This window comes from Lontra canadensis, unplaced genomic scaffold (genome assembly GCF_010015895.1).
Source record: "Lontra canadensis isolate GAN:19392208 unplaced genomic scaffold, GSC_riverotter_1.0 scaffold60, whole genome shotgun sequence".
Classification (NCBI taxonomy): domain Eukaryota; kingdom Metazoa; phylum Chordata; class Mammalia; order Carnivora; family Mustelidae; genus Lontra; species Lontra canadensis.
The window spans coordinates 6898501-6924487 of record NW_022631054.1 but is presented as its reverse complement, the minus strand read 5'-3'; the positions used below and the strand labels follow the sequence as shown (position 1 = coordinate 6924487).

The 25987-nt window shown below is 42.2% G+C and overlaps 1 protein-coding gene across 5 annotated transcripts; it reads right to left on the bottom strand.

Moving 5' to 3' along the window:
• Positions 1–8: 8 nt before the first annotated feature.
• CAP1 (cyclase associated actin cytoskeleton regulatory protein 1) lies at positions 9–25987 on the bottom strand. Of its 5 annotated transcripts, none has more exons than XM_032877392.1 (13): positions 25877–25987; positions 12431–12552; positions 11746–11849; positions 9886–9963; positions 8009–8152; positions 7823–7908; positions 5879–5984; positions 4495–4672; positions 2901–3085; positions 2603–2726; positions 2277–2359; positions 1812–1955; positions 9–1190 (listed from the first exon to the last, which is right to left on the bottom strand). In XM_032877392.1, the coding sequence occupies exons 2-13, from the start codon at positions 12540–12542 to the stop codon at positions 1107–1109; spliced, it is 1428 nt and encodes a 475-aa protein (XP_032733283.1). In that variant the 5' UTR covers positions 12543–12552; positions 25877–25987; the 3' UTR covers positions 9–1106. The 5 variants fall into 5 exon arrangements, with proteins under 5 accessions (XP_032733283.1, XP_032733282.1, XP_032733280.1 ...); XM_032877391.1 differs by having other exon boundaries at positions 12431–12555; positions 25877–25985; XM_032877389.1 differs by having other exon boundaries at positions 12431–12555; positions 25859–25966.

Below are 25987 nucleotides of genomic sequence, written 5' to 3'. Positions count from 1 at the left end.
GGTAGATACTAATCAAGTTTGGTATTAATTTTATTCTATTTTTTGTATAACTTTAAGTACATAAAGGTTTATTTCCACAGGCCTCAGGAAATGGGTAGAAGTCACAGGACAATCTCTCTTCCCACCAAAAAAGTTGCATTATTTTGGTAAGTGTCCCAGAGAGAAAAACGGTAATTTACATTAGCAGTGCTGTGCAAGATTCTTACATAAGACCTAAAACCAGGCTGCAGTGGAGATTTTAGTCCTTTGTTCAGGTGCCCGGACAGAAGCCAAAAGCAGTTGAGCATGACAGGGCAAAGGAGGCAGTGAAGGTGGAGGACAGGCACCCAGCATGAAAGGAGGAAGGAATTCCAGATCCCTTGGAATGGTGTTTTCCGTTTTTTTGTTTTATTCTTGTTTTAAGTCGTCTCTGTAGGAAGGTGCTGGGCAGGGATCCCAGTGAAAGGAAGGGACCAAGACTCCCTTAACTGGCCTGGGTACAGGGCACTGCCACAGCGGCTGACACGGGAGAACCTACTCTCCCAGGTTCAGGCAGAGCCAGGATGGAATGCAGAATGAAAGAAATGCTTATGGGAAACAATTCTGCTTGGAATGCTAGCTGGCCAGCTTCAGCCTTTGGTCAGGTACAACCCCTGCCTCACTTGTCAATAGTGAAAAATTAGTTCGGTTAGAAGAACCCGCTAGAATCACACTGGCCTCTGCTACCTTCACGCTCATTGTTAGAAAAAGATGAACTTGTGTGAACATTCTGATCTGTTAATCCCCGGGGACTGCTTTAGTCTTCCCAAAGACTGTTGGTCAAATAGCCTGCAAAGGCTGAAAGCTTAGACACACCAGTGCTGGTGTGCGGTTCCTTAAGGAGGGACTGGCGGTGTGGTTGAGCCGATAGGGAAAAGCCGCACCTTCCTGCAGAAGATGAACTGACCTGCTCTCCCGCCCCAAATCTCAGCCTGAGGTATATTTCAGTGAAGGCAGGTAGCTGTGCTTCTCAAAGCAGAGAAGCAGTTTAAGAGCAGAAAGGTAGAGGAAACCTAGAAAAGAACCGTCTTGATACAGATTTATCCCATGGTGTGAGGGAGAGGGCAAAGAACCCGGTGGCACTTCGCTTATCCAGCAATTTCTGTCACTGTGGTGACCAATTTCTGCCCATTCCATAGGGTCTTGAACTGCTCAGGGACTGGGAATTCATTCTGCAAATAAAGAAACCATGTTTAAATCCAAGCTACACAATAAATTGAGGTTAAATCTTACACTCTTCTCCCAACACTTGCTTCCACCAAACTCTTGGAGCAAGAAGGATGTCCTGAGAGCGAGACCGAACCACCTACAGCAGCCTGGCTGTGTGAGTGGCAACACATCTCCTACGACCCAGCTCCCCTGCCGCTGACATAACAAAGGGGCGCTGCGTGGGGGAGTGAGAACAACTGCCCCAAGGCCAGAGAGGCAGAGGTGTGAGTGTGTTCCCCACGGATACTGGATCAGCAATCTCAGACAGACAAACCTGGGAGGCACAGATGAGAACATATACACGTTCTCGTATATACTGCACGGTGCCAGTCCTTTGGGGGCTGTGACTCAGTCCCATTCCTTGTTACTACCCTAAGCGTCTGCTCAACCTAAGGAAGGAAAAGCCACCTCCTTTGGAGCTCTACTTCATGAGACCACCTCACACTCATGGGTAGGGTGTCTGAGGTGCGTATTGCTAGGCTAGACCCACTCAGTGCAGAGTGGCCATGAACTAACTTTCTCTGATGCAAGAAATCTTCAGTCCCTCCTGTTTTTAGAGCATATCAAGAGATCAAGAAACTTACAAAGTCACCGCCTTCTGTAGGAATGAGGACATTCATCTCAGAAGATTTGGCACTGACTATCTCGCAATCCAAGGAATTCTTGCTCAGGTAGACATGGCAGCCGTCTGTTTTGTTGATGGAAATGGTTGGCACTTTACCCATTACCTACAGAGGAAACCAAGAAGCTTAGTCCCAGTAGCTGAGGAGAGCAATAGTACATTTCAGAAAAAAGCTTTCACTATTTTAGGTGATTCAGCAATCGCATGCAAGCTCACAGGTATACAGCAGATACTGGATACTGGAGGTGGGCTGGGATGGGGGCTGGAAAGGGCTGACTCTAAGAGCCAACTCCTTTCCTGCCACCAAAGCAGCTCAGCTTACAGACTCCGTAGAATCAAATTCCCAGCACAGCAACATCTGTGGGTCAGCCATGTCTTTCAATTAATTCCTCAGGGACCAAAGGAAGGAGCCAAGATATCAAGTTACCTGAACTTTGACATCCCTGCTATTGATTATCTCCACAATGCCCACCACATCATCGAACACCAGACCGAGTTTCTTACAGTTATCTAGAAGGGAGCAGATCAACAGTGTAACATTTTCACGAGGCTTGAACTCACAACCCCGAGATGAAGACCGAGCTGAGATCAAGAGCTGGACACTTAAGTGAGCCACCCAGGCGTCCCATCAACAGAGTAACTTTAAAGGAAGCTACTGTAATAAATTTAACAATCTTTAGGAATAGGGTAGGCATGATTCCAGCCCTCTCAGCATTCGGACAGAGCCTGCCTAGGACAATGACAAAAACTCACCTACTGTAATGGAGTTTATTTTGCCCTTGATTTGCAATGTCGTGTTGACACACTTGTATATGTAAGCCACCTGTTTCAGCTCCGTGTCATCAATCACCAGGTTGGGAATGTTCTCCTGATTTTCCTGTTTAAGAAATACCCCTTTCAGGAATCCCATCACTAATACACCCTACCCCCCAAAACAAGCTGCCCCAAAGTTCTGTTCTTGTGATCTAAGCCAGAACCCTGCACTGTTTGGCTGTGCTCTGTTTAAATCCCCTGTCCCCACTTCTGGCTCCTTCTGGCATTTTTAACTCACCACTCTCCACTTCTTGCCCTCCAGTTCCAGTACAGCTGGCTCCTTCTTTGTGGTTGGTTTTGAGGATGGGCTGACTCCTGGTTTAGGTGCAGAGAACGGTTTGGGGCCACTTCGTACCGGACCGCTCTGAGCCTTCAGGGCAGGGTTCCTGTGAGTCTTCATGTCGTCAGACACATGTTTCAGGGCTGTAGGAACAACAGCTACCTTGGGCCTGGTCCTTCATACCATGGTTTTGGGCTAAGGCAATAACCAACTTCTGCTCTCAGTGTTAACAAAAACTTTAAAGCCAAAAGCCAAGCCCTTGAAGATGTTCTCTCACAGTCAGTTTTGGGGAAGTGCTTTTAGAATTTCCCTTCTACCCCAACGTTCAATTATACAGTTCCATTAAAAAAACAAACAAACATGGAATGTGTGGATATGAAAGGACTGGGTGTGTGAATGCACAGAAGATCTTGAAAGACACTTACCAAATATATATTCATAATATATGTAGAGTTTTTAAAGCACAAAAGAAAAGTAATACATGATAGTAAAAAAAATTTGGGAAAAAGAAAGAAACCTCACCCACAACTGACCTACCACACCTCCTACTCAGTATCTGCATTTGAAATCTCATTCCACGAGTTTTCCTACTGATAGAAGTTTTTTATTTGGTTATAACCGTACACACTGTTAACAAGTCTGGTTTAACCAGTTAACACATAAAAATCTTCTCATGTTAACCTATAGTTTATAAAAATTTTTGTTTCTTTTTAAGGAAAAAATTCCATAATCACCTCTTGCAGGCTGATACATTCCTTGCTTTTGAATATGGCCCAACGTAAATAACCAATACTGACTGGCCCTTTCAGCCCCACCACTCCTTGTGGCTATACTAGACGTCTTCTTCAACACTGCACAGTGGCTGCAGAAAAAGACTTAATGGCTGCATAATATCTTATTAAAAGGACACACCACAGTTAACCATTTCTCTTACTGCTGGATATTTAGGTTGTTATACCATTTTTAGCTACTACAAATAATACTATATAATACTTGTTTTTTACTTTAGATATTTTTATAGGTAGATTCCTAGAAGAGGGCTGTATAATTTAGTCTACTGCCTGCTGTGTATAAGGGTGTCTAGTTTCTCTATACCAACATTGGTAAATCTTATGCAAAATTTCCATGACTAACAATCATCTTCTGAGTTAGTTAACTGACCCCCCCCACCCAGACACCCACACACATGCACACACACATATATACACTCAGTGACTTCCCAAAGAGACCATGTGGTAACACAGAAAAGGCTCTAGGGTAAACTGCCAGCACCATGCCTTGGTACAACAGGGTACTCTGTATATGCCACTCAATATTAAATAACTTTCCTATGGGGCAGAGGGTTCCCTCAACTGTAATCATCACTCATTTCAGTTTCCATTTAAGCCAGGTTTGAGGTCCCTTTGGGCAACCTGAAGGACAGTGACACCCCAAATGGAATCTCCCATACACAAACCAGGATTCTGGTTTATTAGCTGTCAGGTCTCTAGCTGGTAAGATCTGGCCCAAAGAACTTACTGTACCAACTTTTCTTGCCAAAATATTCACTTACCACGTGTGATGCTCTCCCCCTGATTAATCTGCGCAAACAGTGCTGAGCGGGAAGCAGACTCATCTGAGCCTGAACTGACGGGGACTGGTGGGGGAGGTGGGCCTGGTGGGGGAGGAGGGGGACCCGATCCGGCAGAGGGTCCAGATGGCAATCCACTCAGTTCTTTTGCCACAGGCCCCTAGAACAATAAAGGCAGGTTAACACAGCCATCCTCTCTTCCCCTCTGTACCCTTCCCAAATAGGGTCTACATGTAATCAAGGACATGGGGTACCCACTGAAGCCTTCAATGCTTTGATTCATGCTCCCTAGCCACACCCAACATCGCTTTATTCCCTCTTAACCTTTTCCAGGGACCCAACCCAGCTCCATTTTTCAACTTTCCCACTGTTCCTTTGGCCTCTAATTCCAGTTCTAAGCCAGCTGTGCAAATTGACTTAGGTATGTCACCAGTACCTCAGCCTCAATGAGGCCAAGACTGATGTCATCATCTCCCGCCTGCTCCCCACCTATACAATCACCTCCTTGATTCTATTTCAGTAAAAGATGCTGCCATCCAAGCTTGACTGTTCAATTTTCTGGAGCCCTGCAACCCCCTCAATTCCATCAAATTTTTCTATTACCTTGGTTATAGCTCCTGCAAGTTTTTCTGCACCACCCACGAGCCCCATGAGAGCACTTCCACAGTCTGAGCATGAGCCCTTATCCCTAACCTATACACTCAGACTCTCTTAAGGACAACTCTGATCATTATCACTCTCTGGCTCAAATACCTATGATAGGCACTTATCACCTATTACTAAGTCTAAGAGTCATAATCAATGCTCCTTTTCAGCCTTTCCTCCTAAAAATCTGACTCTCTCCTTACTGAAGACAGAGATGACCAATCTCTACATTCACTCTACATGTTACATGTACTCTGTTTAAGCTTTGCTATTTGCTAGTATCCCCGTTTCTCCCACTTCTCACTGTTCTATACTTGAAAAAAGTCTCGGATCAGAGTACACCTGTTCAAAGTACAATCTCTTCCAGTGAGACTCACTCTCCCTTCTACTCTGTATCTTTAGTATAGCATTTAGCTTGGTGATTTGTACTTAGGATTTTTATATTTCAATTTCTAAGCTTCTAGAGGGCTGGGATAATGTAACTCATTCTTCTGGCCCTCTAGCCTGACCACAATCTCTGACCCATGTGTAATGAAAATGAATAAAACTAAACACTTCTCTGATCCTTGTTTTCTGTACTCTTCTTTTTTCCCCTCCTTTTTCTTTCTACTCTCCACTGAAAAGACTAGCATTTCTTCTTGGACCTTGGAAGCAACAAAATAAAATAAAATTGTGGACCCTGTCCCGAAGGGATAGGAGGAGGGAGGGAAGACTCACTAACCGTTTTGCTCCAGGCCAGTCCAGTGGTATGGAACTCCTTAATGTAAGCCTGTAGCTCCGTCCATATACTCAAGTAAGCTTTGACCCAATCCACATGCTTCTTATCGCTGGGAGAATTAAAGAAGAACTCATCACAGATGGCCAGGGTACATTATAATAGTGATTCCAGAAGCCCTCCCATCTATGAGCTCATATCTTGGCTGTAGTGTGGCTCTGCTCTATGGCAGCTTTTCTAACATAACTGAGCTTTATGGGGCGCCTGGGTAGCTCAGTTGGTGAAGCGTCTGCCTTTGGCTCAGGTCATGATCTCAGAGTCCTGGAATTGGGCCCCACATTGGGCTCTCTGCTCATCGAGGAGTCTGCTTCTCCCTCTATCAAATAAACAAAATCTTTAAAAAAAAATAACTGAGCTTTACTATTTTTTTAACCTATTTTATTACCCTAATTAGACTACAGTCCATTAGGATAGGGACTGCAGATCATAACTCTTCCTATCTCTTATAGCAGTATTACTCCAACTTTTTTAAGTATAGCAAAACCGTTTTTTCTAAGCAGACCTTAAGCAGAACATAATATATAAAACTAATAAAAGCAGACATTCTGTGCATGAAGCTGTAGTGGAGAGAAGGTTTTTCAGGCATCACTGTGGAACTCCAGGACTTCAAGAAACTCAAATGCTCTACAGCACAGTGCTTTACGTCCCTCCCACCAAAAATCTAAACTCTTCCTGGAAGAAATAATCATCATAAAATTATAGAAAGAGCACTGCACTATAGTCCAAGTCTCCCCTTTTCTATATTAGCTGGAAGACTCTATGACTTTTTTTTTTTAAGATTTTATTTATTTATTTGACAGAGATACAACAAGAGAGGAAACACAAGCAGGGGGAGTGGGAGAGGGAAAATCAGGCTTCCTGAAGAGCAGGGAGCCCGATGAGGGACACCATTCCGACCCTGGGATCATGAACTGAGCCGAAGGCAGATGCTTAACAACTGAGCCACCCAGGCACCCCGACTTTATGGCTATTTAGCGTAAGACCGAATTTGCTCAACTGTAAAGTGCATGGAGTTTAATGGTGGGGTGAATCAAAACACTACAGTGCTTAACTCTAGGTTGCTGGAAGGATCAAGGAAGAGCCTGGTGTTCTGAGACATATTTCACACACATGAAGGCTATTCCTTCAGAGTAGTTATTCAACAAATGATTGATGGAAGGAAGGGTTTGGGTAATTACACAGCTGCATGCTGTCACTCCAACTCAAAACTAGCAATGGAGAATTCAGTTAGGACTGATGAACATATGTGGTTAGACATACAGTGACTCCCTACCCCTTACCTGATACCTGTGCTTTGCCAAAACAGCCTTCCTCTCACTTTACCTAGTAAATCTTACTGAACCTTTTGGCATAGGGCCAGTTAGAAATTCTCAACAAAGGAACAAAATTCACCTTGTCTAAACAGGCAAATTAAAGGGCATTCATTGGGATGCCTGGGTGGCTCAGTCAGTTAAGCATCTGCCTTTGGCTCAGGTCATGATCCCAGGGTTCTGGGCTCCAGCCCCACATCACACTCCCTGCTCCACGGGGAGCCTGCTTCTCTGTCTGCCTGCTGCTACCCTGGCTTGTACTCCCTCTCTGACAATAAATAAAATATTTTAAAAAAATAAAGGGCATTCGTCCATTTTACCCCTAGCGAAACTTCCTAAATCTGAAAGGGTTAAGGTTTAGAAGACTAAACGGGTCTCTAGAAACTCCAGAGAAAAAGCAGAAGTGACAGCAGAAACACTTCCTGCTTGCAAATGCAGCTTCTGTGAGCCAGTACCTATTGAAATTTCCAGAAAGCAGCCCTGGGGTACAGAACCAACACAACAGCCTTAACCCCAAGTGCTACTCCGGAAAGCAACCAGCTGGCTTGTCCTTGACCCCTTGAGAAAAGGCTGGACTTACACATCTTTGTACTCCTTGAGGACTCGGTTTGTATAAAACATGGCAGCATCATTCATTTCTTTCACATAGGGACCAGGCTTGGGAGCCTAGAGAAAGAGAAGCTGTCAGTGACTCAGGGCCTCTCCCAGCCATCTCTCTTACCCTTTCATTCCATCCCTTCCCTCCCATGGAAGCTGCACTGCTCACCATAGCCACCCAACCCAGGGCCTGGATACTTTCGCTGACAGCCGATAAGTGATTGAACAACTTGCTGCCTCGGTTCTTCTCCCGGAAGGTTATCACTTCCTGGATCTGCTCTGAGATGGGTGCCAACAAATCGGAAAGCTTATTCTAGGGAAAGACGTGGGAGAAGAATCAGGTTAGTCTCTCTGTAAAAGTTTTATGTATTGGTTAACTCTGATTCTGCACGCAAGAATTCTTCATGGGCTATAATGAACACCCAAATAAACTCTGTATTCATCCTGCATATGGCTAAAATACTGCTCATCATCTCACTCTCCTCTGGCTAGATCTGGTGGTTCTTCAGGATCAGGACCCATACTCCAGCTACACCACAAAATTCTACCATTTCAGCCACTTGTCTCTTTTCTGTCCCACTAAGAAGAGACACTAGCTCATTTCTGAGCCTTTACTCATGATGGTCTCCTTTTTCCAGATAGCCAAATGGCTCCCCATGCTTCATGAGGAACAGCCCTCCTGCCCCAGCCACACTGGCCACTTACAGCAGCTCCTATCAGCATAACCAATTCTGGCACCTCATCACACATCAGCAAAAACTATTAATGGACTCGTGTGAGTACGTTTTTTGAAATTTCTCATTAATTTTTCAAAGACAAGGGCTTTGTCTCAGCCCTCTTTTATAGTCCTTACAGCCCTCAATACATTGCTAGCCATACAGCAGCTGCTGAGCAGAGATCTGCTGAATCAAATGCAATTAGGGGGCTTGGCATTTGAACAGGCAGATTATTAGCAAAATGGATAAATCTGGTGTTTCCATGTTTTATCCTTTCAGTTTTATCCTTCTCAATTCTCAGATCTTAGCACGAAAAACAGTCTAAAGCAGGAGTCAGCAAATTTTCTCTAAAGAGCCACACAGTAAATATTCAGTCTCTGCAGGACACACAGTCTCTGCTGCAATTTCTCAACTCTGCCATTATAGTACGTAAAGCAGCAACAGACAATACTTGAAAGAATGGGCATGAATGTGTTCCAAAAATCTTTCACTTACAAGAGAGATGGCGGCCGGATTTGGCCTGGAGACTGCAGTTTATCAACCCTTAGTCTAAAGCGCGGGAAATATTAACAGTGTCTCAGCTGCCTGATTTGTTGTTGAAAGTGTAGGTTTCAAGAAAAGGTTTAAGACAAATGCTTTAACCATTCAAGAGAGATTAAGAATTAGAGTCTAATATATTTAACATTATCTTATACTATTTTTACACTATTTAGGCATGCTGAGGGTCCAGGAGTTTTCATACAGCATTAACAGGAAGATTTCTTTTATTGACCCTCTGCCTAGGAAAGTCAAATGCAGAAAGAATAGAACAAAACTCAAATCCACATTTTCTCCAACTGATCTTCATACCTTAGCAACATAAAATTTTGAGGTAGGAGTAAACTTAAAGGGAAATCCCAACCAAAGGAGGAGGAGGGGAGAAGCAATACTTCAGGAGTTTTAGGATCTCCACAGCAGCATTGTTAAAGCCCAGCCACAGCGAAGCAAGAGAACCTCTATGACCCAAAGGGCTTAGAGGACAATATAATGAATTTGGCCTCAGCCAAGAGGTTAAAAAAGACCACTGAGAGAAGTAGCAAGGTCCAGGAGTAACTATGGTCCTAATAAAATGACAGGAAAAACAAAAAAAAACAAAAAACAACCCTAAACCAGTAGAATCCGATAACTACTCAATGACACATTCTCATGCACTTTAAGTCTGACTATTCTGGGACTTGGTGTGAACGTACACGGGCCTGGAAGGTCTATTTTAGCATGTTGTGATACAGCAGAAACCTCTCAATTGTCCTGAGCATCAAACCACAAGGAAACCAACTAGCAGTGAACTTACGCCTGCTGGCTGCTGACACTGAGAGGCTGTAACCAAGAGAGCTCGCTCCAACTTCAGACCTGTGTGGACCATCTCCGCCTGCCAGAAAGAAGAATCACTTTTCAATGACACATTACAACTGGAGAGGGTCCTGATAAGAATAACCTGGAACCTCCACTTCCACGTACTCTGGTAGCAACCTAGGCACATCCTGTTGCCTTCCTCAGGTACTCCAGATTCCAGGGAGTGACAGCAAAATTACACATACTGCTGTTCCTGTTGGAACTCATCAGGGATACACAGCCAGGAAGTGAAGATAATCAGGGTTAACCTTAGATGAAATCAGTTAGCAAATGTACATGCAGTGCGGTATGAAGTGCACGGAAAAATCCCTCCTGCCTCTCATCACCAAAAAAGCTCTTTTCTCAAAAACTTGAAGATAAAGTAAAGGCAAAGGCCAAATTTATGCCTGAATTCTCAAGGTATTTACTTCTTTAGGTTAAAGCTATTTCTCAAAGGCTAGGTCATAACCCATTCAGATTAAATACGTATTTCTTACTGACAGTCATAGTCAAGAGAGTTTAAGAAATATGAGGCTATAACCACTATCTAAACACAAAAATTCAAATAAGGTAACCAATTTTTTCTAGATTTGTGTTTTTAGAACATACAAGCGATACATGTTTTTAAGTCTTTGCAAATGTTACATACTGTATAAAGTAAAAATGTAAGCCCCCACTCCTGTATTTAAGTCCCAGTCCCACTCACAAGTGCTAACACCACTGCCAACAGATGGTACATGAAAGACTCAAAATAGATCTTCCAAAGATCAAGCAACCAGTCTTGCTAAAGGGTCAGGAAGATCCTAAACATGGTTATTGCTTACAGAGATTACAGAGGACTAGCAGAAAGATTTTGGATCCCAAAAAGAGATTCAGAATATTATCTGAGTGTGGGGGTGGTGACGGTGGAGGTGGCAGCACATGAAGCAAGGTGGGTGGAGAGGCACCTGTCACTGCCTACTTCACATTCTTGCTGTGAGCTAAGTGTGAAAATAACCACATTAGCATAACTAATAACTATCATGCATAGCTTTATAAATGCTAAGTCATGATTATGATTTCTTTGAGTAAGCCACCCTAGGCTTGGTTATATAACATGCTGGTGGGGCTGCCTGGGTGGCTCAGTCATTAAGCATCTGCTTTCGGTTCTGGTCATGATCCCAGGGTCCTGGGATCGAGCCCCACTTTGAGCGCGCTGCTCAGTGGGAAGCCTGCTTCTCCCTCTCCCACTCTCCTTGCTTGTGTTCCCTCTCTCACTGTGTCTTGCTCTAAATAAATAAATAAAATCTTTCAAAAAAAAAAAACAAAAAACAAAAACAACATGTTGGGATCGGAATGGGAGAATATTCTCACTGTAAGATAAACCAAGCCATATTTTATTTTTTTTTAACAGATCTTATTTATTTATTTATTGTACACATGTGGGGGGAGGGGAGAAGGGGAGAAAGAATCTCAAGCAGATTCCTCACTGAGCATGGGGCCTAATGCGGGGCTAGATCCCACGACCCCAAGACCATGACCTGAGCCGAAATCAAGAGTCGGATGCTAAAGTGACTGAGCCACCCAGGTGCCCCCGCAAGCCATATTTTATGCACCAAGCAAGTCTTCATTATAAAAGAAGCCCACGCAGAAAATGTGATAAAAGCTGAAGGCCTGGAAATATTTGAGAAACTATTCCAGTGCCTGGAGTGAGCTCCTTAGTGAAGGTAAAAGAGGAGGAGCCAGGACCCTCTCAAGAGGCTCTTAAACCAAGAAGGAATAGGATCTGAAGACAGCCACCAGTCCTTAAAGGAAGGAAAAAGGGGCAAAACATCCTTACATGTTTCTGCACATCTCCCCCAATCTCTTTACTGATCTTCAGGTACTCTGCCACAGGACCAGCAAGCAGTGAGTCGAATGCTTGCACATATGGAGCTGCTCCTGCTAAAGACAGACACACCACAGAGAATCAGTCCTGCACCAAAAAGATGATTTATTAAAAAGCCATTCCACATGAAAGTGGAGAGACAAGGTAATAGAGTAAACAGAATACTGGAACATGAGTCCAGTACCACCACTGACTGTGTGACCCTAAGTTCCTTTTCCTCTCTGAGCCTAATTTTCTTTATCTATAAAATGAAAACTTAAACAAACAAACAAAAAAACCCTGAGCTCCCCTTTAGCGCTAACATTCTATGATTCATTCGGTGCTTATGCAAAACAGCTAATTTGCCAATCTCTTGGACAGAGAAAATTTTCCTATCACTTGTCGCCCAACTTCTAGAGTGGTTTTACTAAAGAAAGAACAGGAAGTATCACACAATCAGGAAGTTCTTATGTTAAAATAACCACAGGCCTCCCTACACAAGTCACTTCCTCCCTTATCTGTTCACAGGCGATGAGCTTAGCAGATTAAGCATTTTGGGACATTAACTTTGAAGGTGAGCATATACTGTGACAGAAAAATTTTAGGCCAAAACACTGAGTCTTCATTCAAAGTATTCTGCTGGCTGGATACTGCTTACCTTTGGGAGCACTGTCTCCATACCCACAGTGCACATCAGAGCCATGGGATACAGCCTCCAGGCGGCCCACTGCCCTCTCCAGTCTTTCTACCAGATTTTGCATGTCAGCCATTGTGTACCACCTGCTGAAAGAGATCATATGTCACTTGTTGTTTTAACAGTACACAACACCTAAGGAGAAAAGACAAAATACTCATGGGGTGAGGAGGATGCTAAATCTGAACAGAATCAGTTAGTAATGAAACAAGATGAAAAACAGACTAATATATTTACAAAATCATAAAGACTTCATTAAGCAAGACAGCGACTCAGAAAAAGGTGTTCACTGAAAGCAAACATTTATTCAAACACTTACTGAATATTTACTATGACACCACAGAATATTTGTGCCAGAATTCAGAATTTACGAAGTACAGTGACATATATTATCTGTTTGTGCCTCCCAACAATTACTCAGAAATGTCAGGTTAATTACTACATTCTGTAGAGAGAGTAAACTTAATTACAGTGAAGTTAAATGACTTGCTTACAGCCACACAGCTAGTTAATAAGAAAGCCAGCACTCAAATTTAAGTCCTCTGGCTCTAAATTCAGTGCTTTTTCCTACAACATCCTGCTGTCTACTTACAGAATGCCCCAAACCACGATAAATAGGATATTTATTTTGCCTTCAATAACTTACAGACTAATAGTGGGTACTTGACAAGTACACTAACAACTACAAACAAATAGGAAAAAAAAATGTTAAGGTGATATAAGAATGTTGCAGATACAGTAACAGAATTTCAGGAAGGAGAAGAGCGTATTAGCGGAAAAAATCAGGTAAGGACAGCATGGACATGCTGCCACTGAGCCAGGCTTCACAAATGAGGATGGCAGGATCTAGACTTGGGAGTAGGAAGACAGACACATCTGGAAGAGCTTTTTTCAGATCTTTCACAAGTACTAATTTATCTGAAACTAGTCTCACTCAATGTCTAAATCCTAAAGAAAGTAAGCTCTACCAGAGAAAGGATCTTCTCTGACTTGTTCCCTATTATACTCTACCATCTAGGCCACTGCTTGGCAAGGAGGTGTTCAGTAAGTATTTATGAAGTTAATGAACCTAAAGCATAGCATCTCAAAACTCCAGAGGGATGAGTGTTCTTAAAGTTGCCCATGCTATACACACAAATAATCATTAAATGTTTTCAATACACGAGCACATGAAATGTTTGAGACCATAAGTGATATCATAAAAATAAGTCAGTGAAATTTCAGTCAAAGCCTTGACTTAGGAGAGATTCTACTTCATTAATTAGTTCAGTTACTAAGCTGAATGAGTTCAACACCCTTGAAATTGCCTAAAATGACCACAGCAATTACAATGTCCTCAAAAATGACATGTCAGAAGATCTCAACCTAACACACTGTCCTCCCTGAGGAGGAGATAAGCAGATTTACAAGACAAAGTAAGGAAGACAGTATATTTTTCTTGAAGATTTTATTTATTTGAGTGAGAGAGAGAGAGAGAGAGACAGAGCAAGCACGGCAGGGGGAGGGAGGGAGACAGAGGGAGAGGGAGAAGCAGACTCTCCGGTGAGCAGGGAGCCCGACATGGGGCTCGATCCCAGGACCCTGAGATCACGACCTGAGCTGAAGGCACACACTTAATTGACTGAGCCACCCAGGTACCCCAAGAAAGAAAATATAATCCCTGTCCATTCTTTTCTGTGTACAAGGCTCTGGTCTCTCTGGGCCTAGCGACTTACCACAGAATGTTTTGTTTTGACTTATTTAAATAATCTCTACACCCAATGTGGGGCTCAAACTCACAACCTTGAGGATCAAGAGTCACATGGTCTTCTGACTGAGTCAGTCAAGAACCCCAAGAATGTCATTTAAAAGACAATCAGAGGGGTGTCTGGCTGGCTCAGTGGGTTATGCTGACCTAGTGATAACACTGACACACACAGACTGAGCCACCCAGGCGCCCTACATATTATTTTTCTTAAAAAGAACTCCACCTTTGGGGGTGCCTGGGTGGCTCAGTGGGTTAAAGCCTCTGCCTTCGGCTCAGGTTGTGATCCCGGGGTCCTGGGATCGAGCCCCGCATTGGGCTCTCTGCTGAGCGGGGAGTCTGCTTCCTCCTCTCTCTCTCTGCCTGCCTCTCTGCCTACTTGTGATCTGTCTGTCAAATAAATAAATAAAATCTTAAAAAAAAAAATAAAATAAAATCTTTTTTTTCCCTCCCCCTTTTTTTAAAAGAGAGAGAGCGTGCTCTCTCAAGGTGGGGGTGGGGGTGGGGGGTGGGCAGGAGGCAAAGGGAAAGAGAGAATCCCAAGCAGGTTTCATACCCAGTACAGAGCCTGATGTAGGGATTGATCTCACGACCCTGAGCTTATAATCTCAGCCAAAATCAAGAATCAGATGTTTAACCAAGCCACCCAGGTACCCTGTTAAAAATAAAATCTTAAAAAAAGAAAAAAAAAAAAAGGATACCACCCATTCTGTTAGAAAACACATTCCTTCATATACAATGGATACTACAGGTTGAGGCTAGTGTTAACATGGAAAACAATGAAGTGTATCTAATGGCTGCCAGGGTTGGTGGACACTTAACTCATCTTAAAAGCTTAGTAATACAGCTTCATGAGATTTTTCGATCCTTTTTTTCTGTATTTCACTTGGACTTGTAAGCTTTCATTGCTAAACAAGCTACAATTTTGCTGTCTAACTTAAACAGAATGTAAAAGGATAATACAGCTATCATTTATAGGTAATCTCATTCTATCATTAACCAAACAGGAGAATGGTACTTAGTTTTTTTGTTTTTGGTAGAGGCAGGGTGAAATATGAGATGCTACAGGAAAGAATATCCAAAATTGAAGGGACCAAAAGACACACCTTATCTCACTCTCCATCCCCACACACATATTCACATTCGTCAGGTGGTCATGTCCACTCCCAAGCCTTCAACTAGCATTATGGCAGCACCATTCTGCCTGTTTCCCGAGTGGCACCACAACAACCATCTATAGACCAATGACTCCCAGAGAAGTATATCCAGCTCAAGCCACTCTTCTGGAATTTATAATTTTAGAACCAACTTCCTTCTAGACATTCCTACCTGGATGTTCAGAACGCATCTCAAACAAGTATCCAAAAAAGAACTCATCGTCCTCCCACACCTCTCACTCCCCAGTGGCTCAGTAATCCAGCACTATTATCAACCACCTGACTGACCAACTTAGTAACCCAGGAACTATGAAGCACCAAAGTATAGAGTTTAAGGGCATGGTCTTTAGAGAAGTCACATAGTTTGGGGGGTTTGAATAACTGTACTCACAGGCACTGTGACTATGAGTGTTATCAAATTTTCTCAGCCTCAGCTTCCTTATTAGTATAGTGGAGACGACAGTACAAAATCCAAAGGGCTAAAGTTACAATAAAGGGGAAATACACTTGACTCTTGAATACCACAGGTTTGAACTTATCCATTTACATATGAATTTTGTATAATACAGTACTATAAGTGCATTTTCTCTACGTTTGATTTTCTTAATAACATTTTCTCTCTAGCTTATTTTAAGAATACAGTATAATATATATATAACATACAAAATATGTGTTAATCAACTGTATGTTATCATTAAAGTTTTCAGTCAACAGTGTGCTATTAGTAAATCTGGGGGGAATCAAAAGTTATATGCTGACTTTCAAATGCATTGGGGGGTCAGGACCCCAACCCCCATGTTGTTCAAGGGTCAACTGTACATGTAGCAGTCCTGCATCAGTGCTGAAAAACAGCAAGGATTCCATACATGTTAACTAAATTATATTGTTCCTTACTCCCGCAAATCTAGCCAGTCATCAAAATCCATAGGCTCTCGTAGGCTCTATCTTGATTATCTCATGAAAAGATGCCCCTTGCCTTCATCCTGACTGTCAAAAATCAGGTCTTCATGACTTTGCCTAAATTACTGCAATAACCTTCTTACTAGTCTCCTATAATTACAGTAATACACTTTGTTTATCCATTCTACCACCATACTACCACCATACTCTTTCTCAAATGCAAATGTAATTATGATAGTCTTTTACTCGGTATCATTCAGTACTCTCCCAGGGCTTTCAGAGTAAAGTCCAGATACGGGTGTCCATAATCTGATCCTGCTTTATTTCCTACCACTCTCCTCCAGTTTTGCCTCTTACCACACCCTTCCTGAACACACTACAGCCACACCAGGACTGCCTGCATTTTCCAGAAAGAATCATGCTTTCTCTCGCTTCTGAGCCTTCATACTATCTACTCTGCTTGGTTGTTGTTCCTCTCGTAACTCCTACTTGCCTTTTAAGACTCGGCTAAGGATGGGGCGCCTGGGTGGCTCAGTGGGTTAAGCCGCTGCCTTCGGCTCAGGTCATGATCTCAGGGTCCTGGGATCGAGTCCCGCATCGGGCTATCTGCTCAGCAGGGAGCCTGCTTCCCCCTCTCTCTCTGCCTGCCTCTCTGTCTACTTGTAATCTCTCTGTCAAATAAATAAATAAAATCTTAAAAAAAAAAAAAAAAAGACTCGGCTAAGGTACCACCTCCCCAAGAAGCATTTCCAGTTTATGCTCCTGTAACTTTGTGCATTTATCTCTACCACACATTTAATATAATGGTTTAAAATCATTTATTTAATAGTTAATAGGGAACTAGCCACCCTATAGGAGGGACCATGTCTTTGCAATTCCAGTACTATAAATGTAGTAGGCACTATAAATACAGTAGGTTAATAAGGGTCCTTTACCCTCTCTCCCCTCAAAACAAGTCTGGCTGTCTTCTCTCTGACAAATCTAGGGAGATTCCCCCACCCCCCGTCTTTTTTTTCCTCTTTGCTGTCTGCAGGATCTTACAAATATTTCCACCTGTCAAATAAATGCTATCTTTTGGGCATAAATCACAATGATAAAGAGATCTTCAAACCAAGAATCATAAAGAAAATAACCTTGTTTATTAGATTATATAATACTAATTTTAAAAATATTCCTTTACAGTCCTAAGTGCTTTACAACATCAATTTGTTGTTTCTTTGATACTTAAAATAATTTTATGGGGTCTGTTATAAAGATACTGATCTCCACCTTTAGAATGAAGAAATTCATAGAAGTTAGAAAGCCTGCCAGATATGGAATAACTAGTGGGTAGAAAACCTAGGCTCTGAGCACAAATTTTCTGAATCCTAGTCTGAGGCTCTTCCCATCACTCCACATTACTTTTAAGCAAGTAAGTGACTATGTGGTTCATCACTGCATCCAGCCCCTACAACTTGCTGAGCACAGCGCTGTGGGTTCAAGGCCTCTTCATGGTGTCTTAGTTACATTATTAGCAGCTTTTAATTTTCTGCTTTCAGTTTTTTCCTTGGAGGCCAATATTTTTTCATAGGCTAGATGACACATATTTGGAAGGCCAATGTTTAAAATAAAGCTTTTCCACAAGAATTTGGAAGTGTGAGAGTAGAAAACTATAGCTCTGCCTGATCTTGTCATTTGATTGACAATAGCCAAGAACCAAGGGTAAGCCTCCATAAATGAATGTACAGATTCCCAACTATCTAAGCATTCATCATAAAACCTTCGGAAAGAGAGGCAGTCCTAATTACAGAAGTCTAAGGAGAAAAATTAGGATTCAGGAGACCACGCTTTGAGGCCCAACTCAGCCATGTATTCACTGTATAACCACAGGACAGTCATTTAATAATGGGTCCTCACCTGGCACACAGAGATGATGGATCAAAGGAGATAAGTTATTTTGGGAGCCTTAAAATGCAGTCTGAATGCAAAATGTTATCACTGCATGCCATGTGCTAGAAAACAGGTTCCAGGAGAATGGGAATTTATCCATTCTCCTCTCCCCACCCAGCCCCACTAATTCGCAGCACCTAGAACAACCTGGCACACAGAAGATGCTCATAAAATCAAAGTGCCTAGCATCGTACTTAGAAGCTACTGAAGACACAGAAGACACATGGCCCCTGCCCTCCCGAAACTTTCATTTTAATTGAGAAGGCCAACACAAATGAAAATGCCAATGGAATAAATAATGAGGACTTCATTTTTAAAAATTCTGTTAAAGATTAGGAAGGGAACTTTTCCTAATTCCACCTAGATTAGGAAAAGTTATAGTATCTGCCTATACACAAGCTTTTTCTTTGCAGAATGTTGTATGGTTCTGAGTGATACAGTATAAATGACTATATGCTCTGAGAGTTGAGAAGAAATCAGTGAGGACTGATTAGGACTGTTAGGAGGAAAATGGGGCATCTTGCTGGAAAAAGTGAAGACACTCCAGAGCAATCAGAAGCAAGGAAGAGAGAATACAAAGGCTATGTACATAAAGCCAGCAGGTTAACCTGCATAGAGCATCATGAAAAGTAAGGCTGGATAAGCAAGCCAGACTAGGTTATGAAGGGCACTGAAAGCCAGTCAGTATCTGAATCTGATGTTGTGATAAATGTGAAGCTGTTTAAGCATTCTGAGTAAAGGAATAAAACGATAGAAGCAAAATTTTTACAGATACTGTCTGATAAACAGAATGTGATTTGGACTGGGAGAGATATTAAGGTCTACGTTAGATTAAACTAGGAAACAATCAGGGTCTAAGTTAGTGTGAAATGCCGCTGATCATCTAGCTGCAAATTAAGAGGGCTGAAAAAATATTTTTTATATTTCAAAGGAAAAATAACCACAACATTTAGTGTCCAGCCAGATATAGAAACCAAAAGAAAAGAATCAATTAACCTACAAATAATCAGTTTAAGGTATCTAAGTAACCAGAATCCGAATTAAGTGGGAATATAAAAGAATGGTAAAATAGTTTTCCTGTCCCAAGGGAATCTAGCAGGAGCAACAATCAATGGCTTTCAGGATTAGGAGAGATTCTAGAAATCATCTTGTAAAAACATCTGATGCCAGAACAATTCCTTCAACATTCTCAGCAATTAGGTAACTGCTGTTCAAACACCTTCAGTGTAGAGACCCCAAGACTTCTGGAAGCAGCCCATTCCATTCAGACAGCTCGAAGTATTTAAAAGTTCTTCCTTATATGGAGGCAAAATCTGCTTCCCTGGAACTTCCACCCACTAATCTTGGTACTGCCCCTGGAGGTCATACAAAACAAGTGCGCATTAAACACAGAACAAGTACCAACTGTGTGGTACTGACTATTGAGTACTGTAGCACTCAAAGAAGGGAGTCAAAGATGACTCAAACTGCAAATCCAGGGGCCTAAGAGAATGACGACACTATACACAGAAACAGGTTTCTGGCATGTAAGAAGATGAAGTCAGTTTTGGATAAGCAGAGTCTGAAGAGGAGATGAAGCTTCTAAGTGGTTAAGTATTTAGAAATAAAGCTTGCGGGAGGATCAAGGCTGGAGATTGTTTGCAAGTTACTGGCAAATAAATATCACAAAGGCATGAGAATGGATAGGCTTTTGGACGGATATCATGCCAAGCAAGAAGAAAACTACGAGGATGATTCTCCAGCAATTTCTTTTGTGGTCTGAAACCAAGAAAAATCAGAAATGGCTAGTGACTCCTGCCAAAACTACTTCACAGTCTCCTCATTCTAACAGTTCAAACAATCCAATTCCTTCTGCCTATCAGGGAAGTTGTTCAGAAGTAAATGGAACTAGGTTACTCCTGAAGTTCTTATCTCATCTCACCAGGCAATTAAGCCAGTGTTATGAATGTCCACTTAAGTTGGAAGTTGCTATGCTTAAAATGTTTTCTACTTTGTCTGTTGCTGTTCCTCTAAGTCCTACCCTTAAGTAAAACTGAAAAGCAACTACACAAGTCAGCTCGTATACTATGATAGCGCAACTATGACAGCCCAACTGAATTGCTTCAAAATGCTTCATTTGACCTTGAGTTTTTAATTCTGTTCCTGAGATGGCATCTTAAGAAAATAATACGAATGTGGGGAAAGTGATAGGCAGAAGATGTTCACTGCAATGTTAACTTAGACTTCTATGGGGGAGCCTGGGTGGCTCAGCTGGTTAAGCATCTGATTCTTGATTTCAGCTCAGGTCTTGAACTCAGGGTCCTGAGTTCAAGCCCTGTGTTGGGCTCCACGCTGGGTGTGGAGCTTACTTTATTAGTTTTTCTTGTAAAGATTTTATTTACTTATTTGAGAGAGAGAGAGAGAGAACGAGTACACATGGGGTGAGGGACAGAGAGAGACGGAGACAATCTCAAGCAGACTCTGCGCCAAGCACGGAGCCCAGTGTAGGGCTCAATCCCACAACCGTGAGATCATGGCCTGAGTTGAAATCAAGAGTCAGATGCCCAACTGATTGAGCCACCAAGGTGCCCTACGGGCCGTACTTTAAAAACAAACAAATAAACAAAAAAGCCTAGACTTCTACTTAGGAATAGCTAAATGCACTGTGGAAGAAGATCTGGAGAGAACACAAAATTTACAGTATTTGTCACATTAGACATGATAGGGTTTTGGACAATTAACCTATTTTTCAAACCTTTAACATAGATAATTTCCTTATAATAGAACAAAGCCCAGCTCCACTTTGATATCTTTCCTAAGGTACCACGAAGCTATAAGGCATTAGTTAGTTTTATTCCTAACAATAGAAAATTAGAGCCTAATTCTCATCACCAGGCTCTAATATGTCACAAAGCAAAACCTAGACATGCTAACAGGAGACATTTATGAATTGGTTGTTTTAACCCAGAAACCAAAGAACAGATAGCACTTTGCCCTAGTAAAGATGCCTGTCAAATCTAACCCAAATCAGGAGCCACTGTTCTTCCCCAAGCATTTAGTTTCACTGAGGGAACCAATGACATTTAGTGTCTGAGTCACTGCCATCCGAGGTTTAGATTAAAAGAGAAAGGTCTATCTTCTACTTCTAGGGAGGGAATGAATCCAATGCAGCATCAGCACTTGTCTCCGGTTCTGTCCCCTATCTGAAATTCCAGGAGTAAAAGCTAGTTAGAATGTATAAGCTGAAGTCAGACTTAGGAACTAGCTGTTTCAATGGTCGGGGCAAATAAACAACTTTATGTGGCCATGGGTTCCCCTCTCTCTCTCTTACATTTAAGGAATGTTATGAAGATTAACCACATAAGAACACTGAGCAAGCATATTTTACAAATATAAGGAAAAAGTGCATGACTTCAACTGGATAGCTGCATAAAGATAGACCCAAGGATGCTGTTTGTCCCTAGCCATGATTCAGCTACAGCAAGAGATATGAAAAGATATGTGACTGTAAGTCTATAATTAAACTTAAGTATAGGAATTTTAAATGACCTCTGCAGGAAAAAACCCCCCAAAAAAAACAAAAAAAAAAGCAAGCTCACTCCTTCCATGAAACATTTCAGCTTTATTTTCCAGTCAAATGGAAAAGTTGAACACTACAGGTCTGGTAATACAAGGCAAACAAAGCTTTATTATAGCTAAGGAGTATTTTTAGAGTTTTGATTCTTTTTATTAAGTTTACATAATGGTATATCAAAAAAGAAACAGTTTCATGATGAATGCTGTAGTTGCATTAAAAATGATTCAGTTCTAACAATTTAATCAATCAAAATAAACACAGTGTCAACATCATAAACTATAAGCAATTTAAAATAAATGGTAATCCCTGTTCACTTAACCAAGCTGTCTAAATGCAGGCACCATGAACGTAACGGGAATTTATACATCCAATATAAGAAATATATAAATCTGCTGACTTCCACTGTCAACTAGCCCAAAGCTTTCTTCTTGTGAGTGCCTAATCAGAGGCATTTCTCTATCAAGATCACATCCTCTGAGGAAAACCAAAAAGGCAACTCCTTCAAGTACCACCACCCAGAAATTCCTTGAATAAACAGTAATTCTTGATGCCTCAATGAAAAATGATTCATTCACTACAGGATATGCCGTGTTTATCATGTGCATGCATTGTGCTAAGCATGGCCACGAAGCCTGCCCTAGAAAATTTAGTTGGGAAAGATAAGATGCTGCACAATCATAGTTATGACACCTTCTAAAGTGGCGGTTCTCAATCAGGGGCAATTCTGTCCTCGAGGAGACATTGGCCAATGTCTGGAGACATTTTTGGTAAGCACAACTGAGCGAGTGCTACTGGCATCTGATGGGTAGAGGCCAGGGATACTGCTAAAATCCTACAACGTACAGGTAAGATAACCCGACAATGAAGAACCATCCAACTTAAATGCCAGTTGTGCCAAGGTTTCTAAGAAACCCTGCTCTAGTAACAGTAAGGAGCAAAAGGGAAGCTCAAGGGGTAGAAATAAAATGCTAATGTAGTAGTTTAGGATTTCTAAATTACAATGTCAATCTACATTATCTAATGAAAATTAAGGTCAGAGTACGACTGTGGAGAATTCTGTAAACTGGACATCGGTATTTACATTTGATTCTTCAGGAATCTGAAGCCAAGTTAAGATAAGAAGACAAAAATGGCTCTTTCTAAAAGATTAACCTAGTTATGGTAGAAAAAGGTGAAATTTAAGTATGAAAGCCAGGTTAATAGAAAGTAAAAAAAGAAACTGATGATGATGATGATGATACAAAGGCATAATCATTAGGACTGAGTAAGATAAGGCCTGAGGATCCTCAGATTTCCAATCTCAGGATTAAATTTCCAACCAGAAGGTTCAACCTCCAATGACTTTGCATTTGCTCGTTTAAGTAAAATGCATCTTTGACTCACAATGCTTCACAGAAAACCGAAAGAAGGAAGTAACTTTTTAAACACTTAGTCCCTGGTTAAAAAAATATCGCAACTAAACATATGCATGTATAACCAAGAAAAGGGCTGAGAAAAAAGATCACCCCTCAAATTGGAAACAAAGCATTTTACAAATTAAACAGCTAACCTTCTCAGAGCAAAAATACACTCACTGAAACTTAACAATACCACCAGTTTTGGTTTTCATGACAGGTTGTACTTGACAAAGTACTTTCACTGCTACCATTTTATTTAAACTCCTCTCAGACACAAATTATGTTTACCCGATTAATGAAGTATTTCTAGTGAAGAAAAAGGAGGGAAATTCCTACAGAAATGTCTTCATGCTTGACCAAGACAACTCAAATAAGCAAACTGCCAACCACAGAACAAAACCCAAATACATTCAAACAAGGCATCAAAAGCCCTTTCCAACTTGGCAGTCATCTACCCTTCTCCCAGGTCTTATCTTCTGCTGCAAACTCCAGACAAACTCCAATACTCCAGGTACTTCAATGAATGTAAGCCCTTTCCTGCCTCCACATCTTTGCTCTTCGTTTCCTTTAGTTGGGATACCTTATCAGACATCTTTGCCTGGATATGCTACAAACACCTCAAATTAATTATATCCAAAATTCATTTTCTTTCCATGCCACCTCCCCAATCTACCCCTCTCCTCTTACATTACCTACCTTAGTGAATGGCACCACCCAGTTCCCTAAGCCAGAAAGCCAGGCATTCATCCTAGACTACTCCTATTTCTTCACTTCCATAAACAATTAGACTCCAATTCTATGGATTTCATCTTTTAAATACTGCTCAGATCTGATCCCTCCTCTCCTTCCCACTGTCATTGTCTTAGTCCAAGCCATGACTATGACAAAAGCTTCCCAACACTGGACTACTTCGACATCATGTCCCTTGCAAGTAGACAAACTAAACTTTCTAAAACACAGATCTGACCACATCATTTTCCTATATAAAACCCTACAAAGCATCCTCAGAGCTTTCCAAGTAAGATCCACATTACTCAGCATGATTTACAAGGTCCTTCATATTTGACCCAGGATCTGCCACTTCCTTCACTTCTCCATGCATTATTGGAAAAGTCACACTGAACTAGCCATGGTCTTTCATATGTCCAGATCTCCATGTCCTTGCGCTCTGCCTGTAAGTCCCTTTTCCAGATTCACCATATGGCTAAATAAGTCCCGCTACACTTATCCTCCATCTCCTCCTCAAAGCATAGAAACCCGCTCAGGTATTCCTCCTCTATTCTTGCATAGCCCTGTGCTCTCACAGTGCGTTAGGACATGGTAAGCCATCCCTGATTTACCTGTCTGCCACCCACCCTGTAACAACTATATTCTTAGCCACCAGGGCCAAGTGCCTCATTTAATATGTGCCTCAAACATATTAAGGGCTCAATGAATAAGTGGTGAATGATGAATGTGCTGGGCTACCTTGTTTTTCACTTGAACAGGAATCCCTACAAAGAGCTTCAACTAACGCAGTTCTAATACTAACTTCTGCCTTAAAAGGCTCTCATCCTTTCTTCATCAAGCTTGCTGCTATTTATCCTTCAAAATCCATCTTAAATTCTGCTCTGCAGAAGGGATATTCCTGAGCCCCAAGTTATACATTTCCATAGTACCCTGCTCTTTCCTAACACTCATCACATTCATAATTACTTCTTAAACATCCCCTGCAAAAACTGTTAGCTTCATGTGGGCAAGGTCTGGCTTGTTTTGTTTCAAAACTGCTTTTCCTGGATATGGTAGCGCCTGAATGAATAAACAGAATTTGTTAAACTGAATTTAATCCTGTGGGGTAAGCAGAGATCTCCATTTAAAAGATGAGGGGGAAAAAATGAGAAAAATAAAGCTCAAGGAAGTTAAATAATCCATCTGTGGCTACAGATACTTAGCAGTGGGGCCAGACCAAACCTGAGCCATCTGACTTCAGGTTCAGAAGTATGCAACACCTTCAACAAAGTTAACTAAGCCTTTCAGAGTAGGAGCAACAAACCTGGAAGAATGAGAGGCTACTGGATGAAAATACAAAGACCTGCCCCACTCTTTTTTGAAAACCTCCCCAGGCTTTCCGAACAGTTTGCATTAAACAAACAAACAAAAAACCAAAAACGAAAAGACACGCAGCAGGCGGTCTTTAACCAGCAGCTGCCCGCGAGACAACACCGACCGGAAGACCACTCTACAGGCAGAGAGAGGTTCCTGGGAAATAGTCGTAGGAAGGATCTGGAACTGATGATCTAAGGAACTGAGGTCTTGATTCCAACTGTTTCCCTCTCGCTATAAGATCGCAGACCAGCCTCTTCGTCCCGGGATCAATTTACCCGTCCGTGCAATGGGGACGAGTTGGGGGATAGAGAAGACTCTAAGGTATCCCTGGTTCCTTACGAATGCCTACGTCTGGGTACCTTAGGAATAAGGTCCCGCTGAGGCTGCCAGCCAGGACGGCAAAATCTAGCGGAGGGACCTCCCCAGAGGAGCCCGGCTCAGTTGGTCAACCTGGCCCCACCTCAAGAGACCGCGCCCAGGAACCCGGGTCGGCCTGAGGGCCTCTGTTCTGGCCCCTTCAGTAGGGCTCATCACGCGCCCATAGGCCGGAAGGGCCATTCACAACGCCCGGAGCCGGTGGGCCGCGGAGTGGACCCCAGTCCCTACCCGGCCGCGTACCCTCACCTCGGAGTTCCGCCTCACCTCCCGACTGCGAACAGCCGCTCTTCACTTCCGGCAAGAACCGCCCAGCAATCCTCGCGCGACCCACTTCCGGGCCCTCACTGGGCGCGGCACCCCCACCGGAAATGGACG

What these genes read in the sequence shown, in the direction of transcription:
- CAP1 (XM_032877392.1), bottom strand. Translation starts at nt 12,542, where the DNA reads ATGGCTGACATGCAAAATCTGGTAGAAAGACTGGAGAGGGCAGTGGGC. An exon ending in AGTGTCAGCAGCCAGCAGGC is followed by an intron (nt 8,153 to 9,885) that starts GTAAGTTCACTG and finishes GTCTTTCCCTAG; the next exon opens with AATAAGCTTTCCGATTTGTT. An exon ending in AATAAACTCCATTACAGTAG is followed by an intron (nt 2,360 to 2,602) that starts GTGAGTTTTTGT and finishes GCTCCCTTCTAG; the next exon opens with ATAACTGTAAGAAACTCGGT.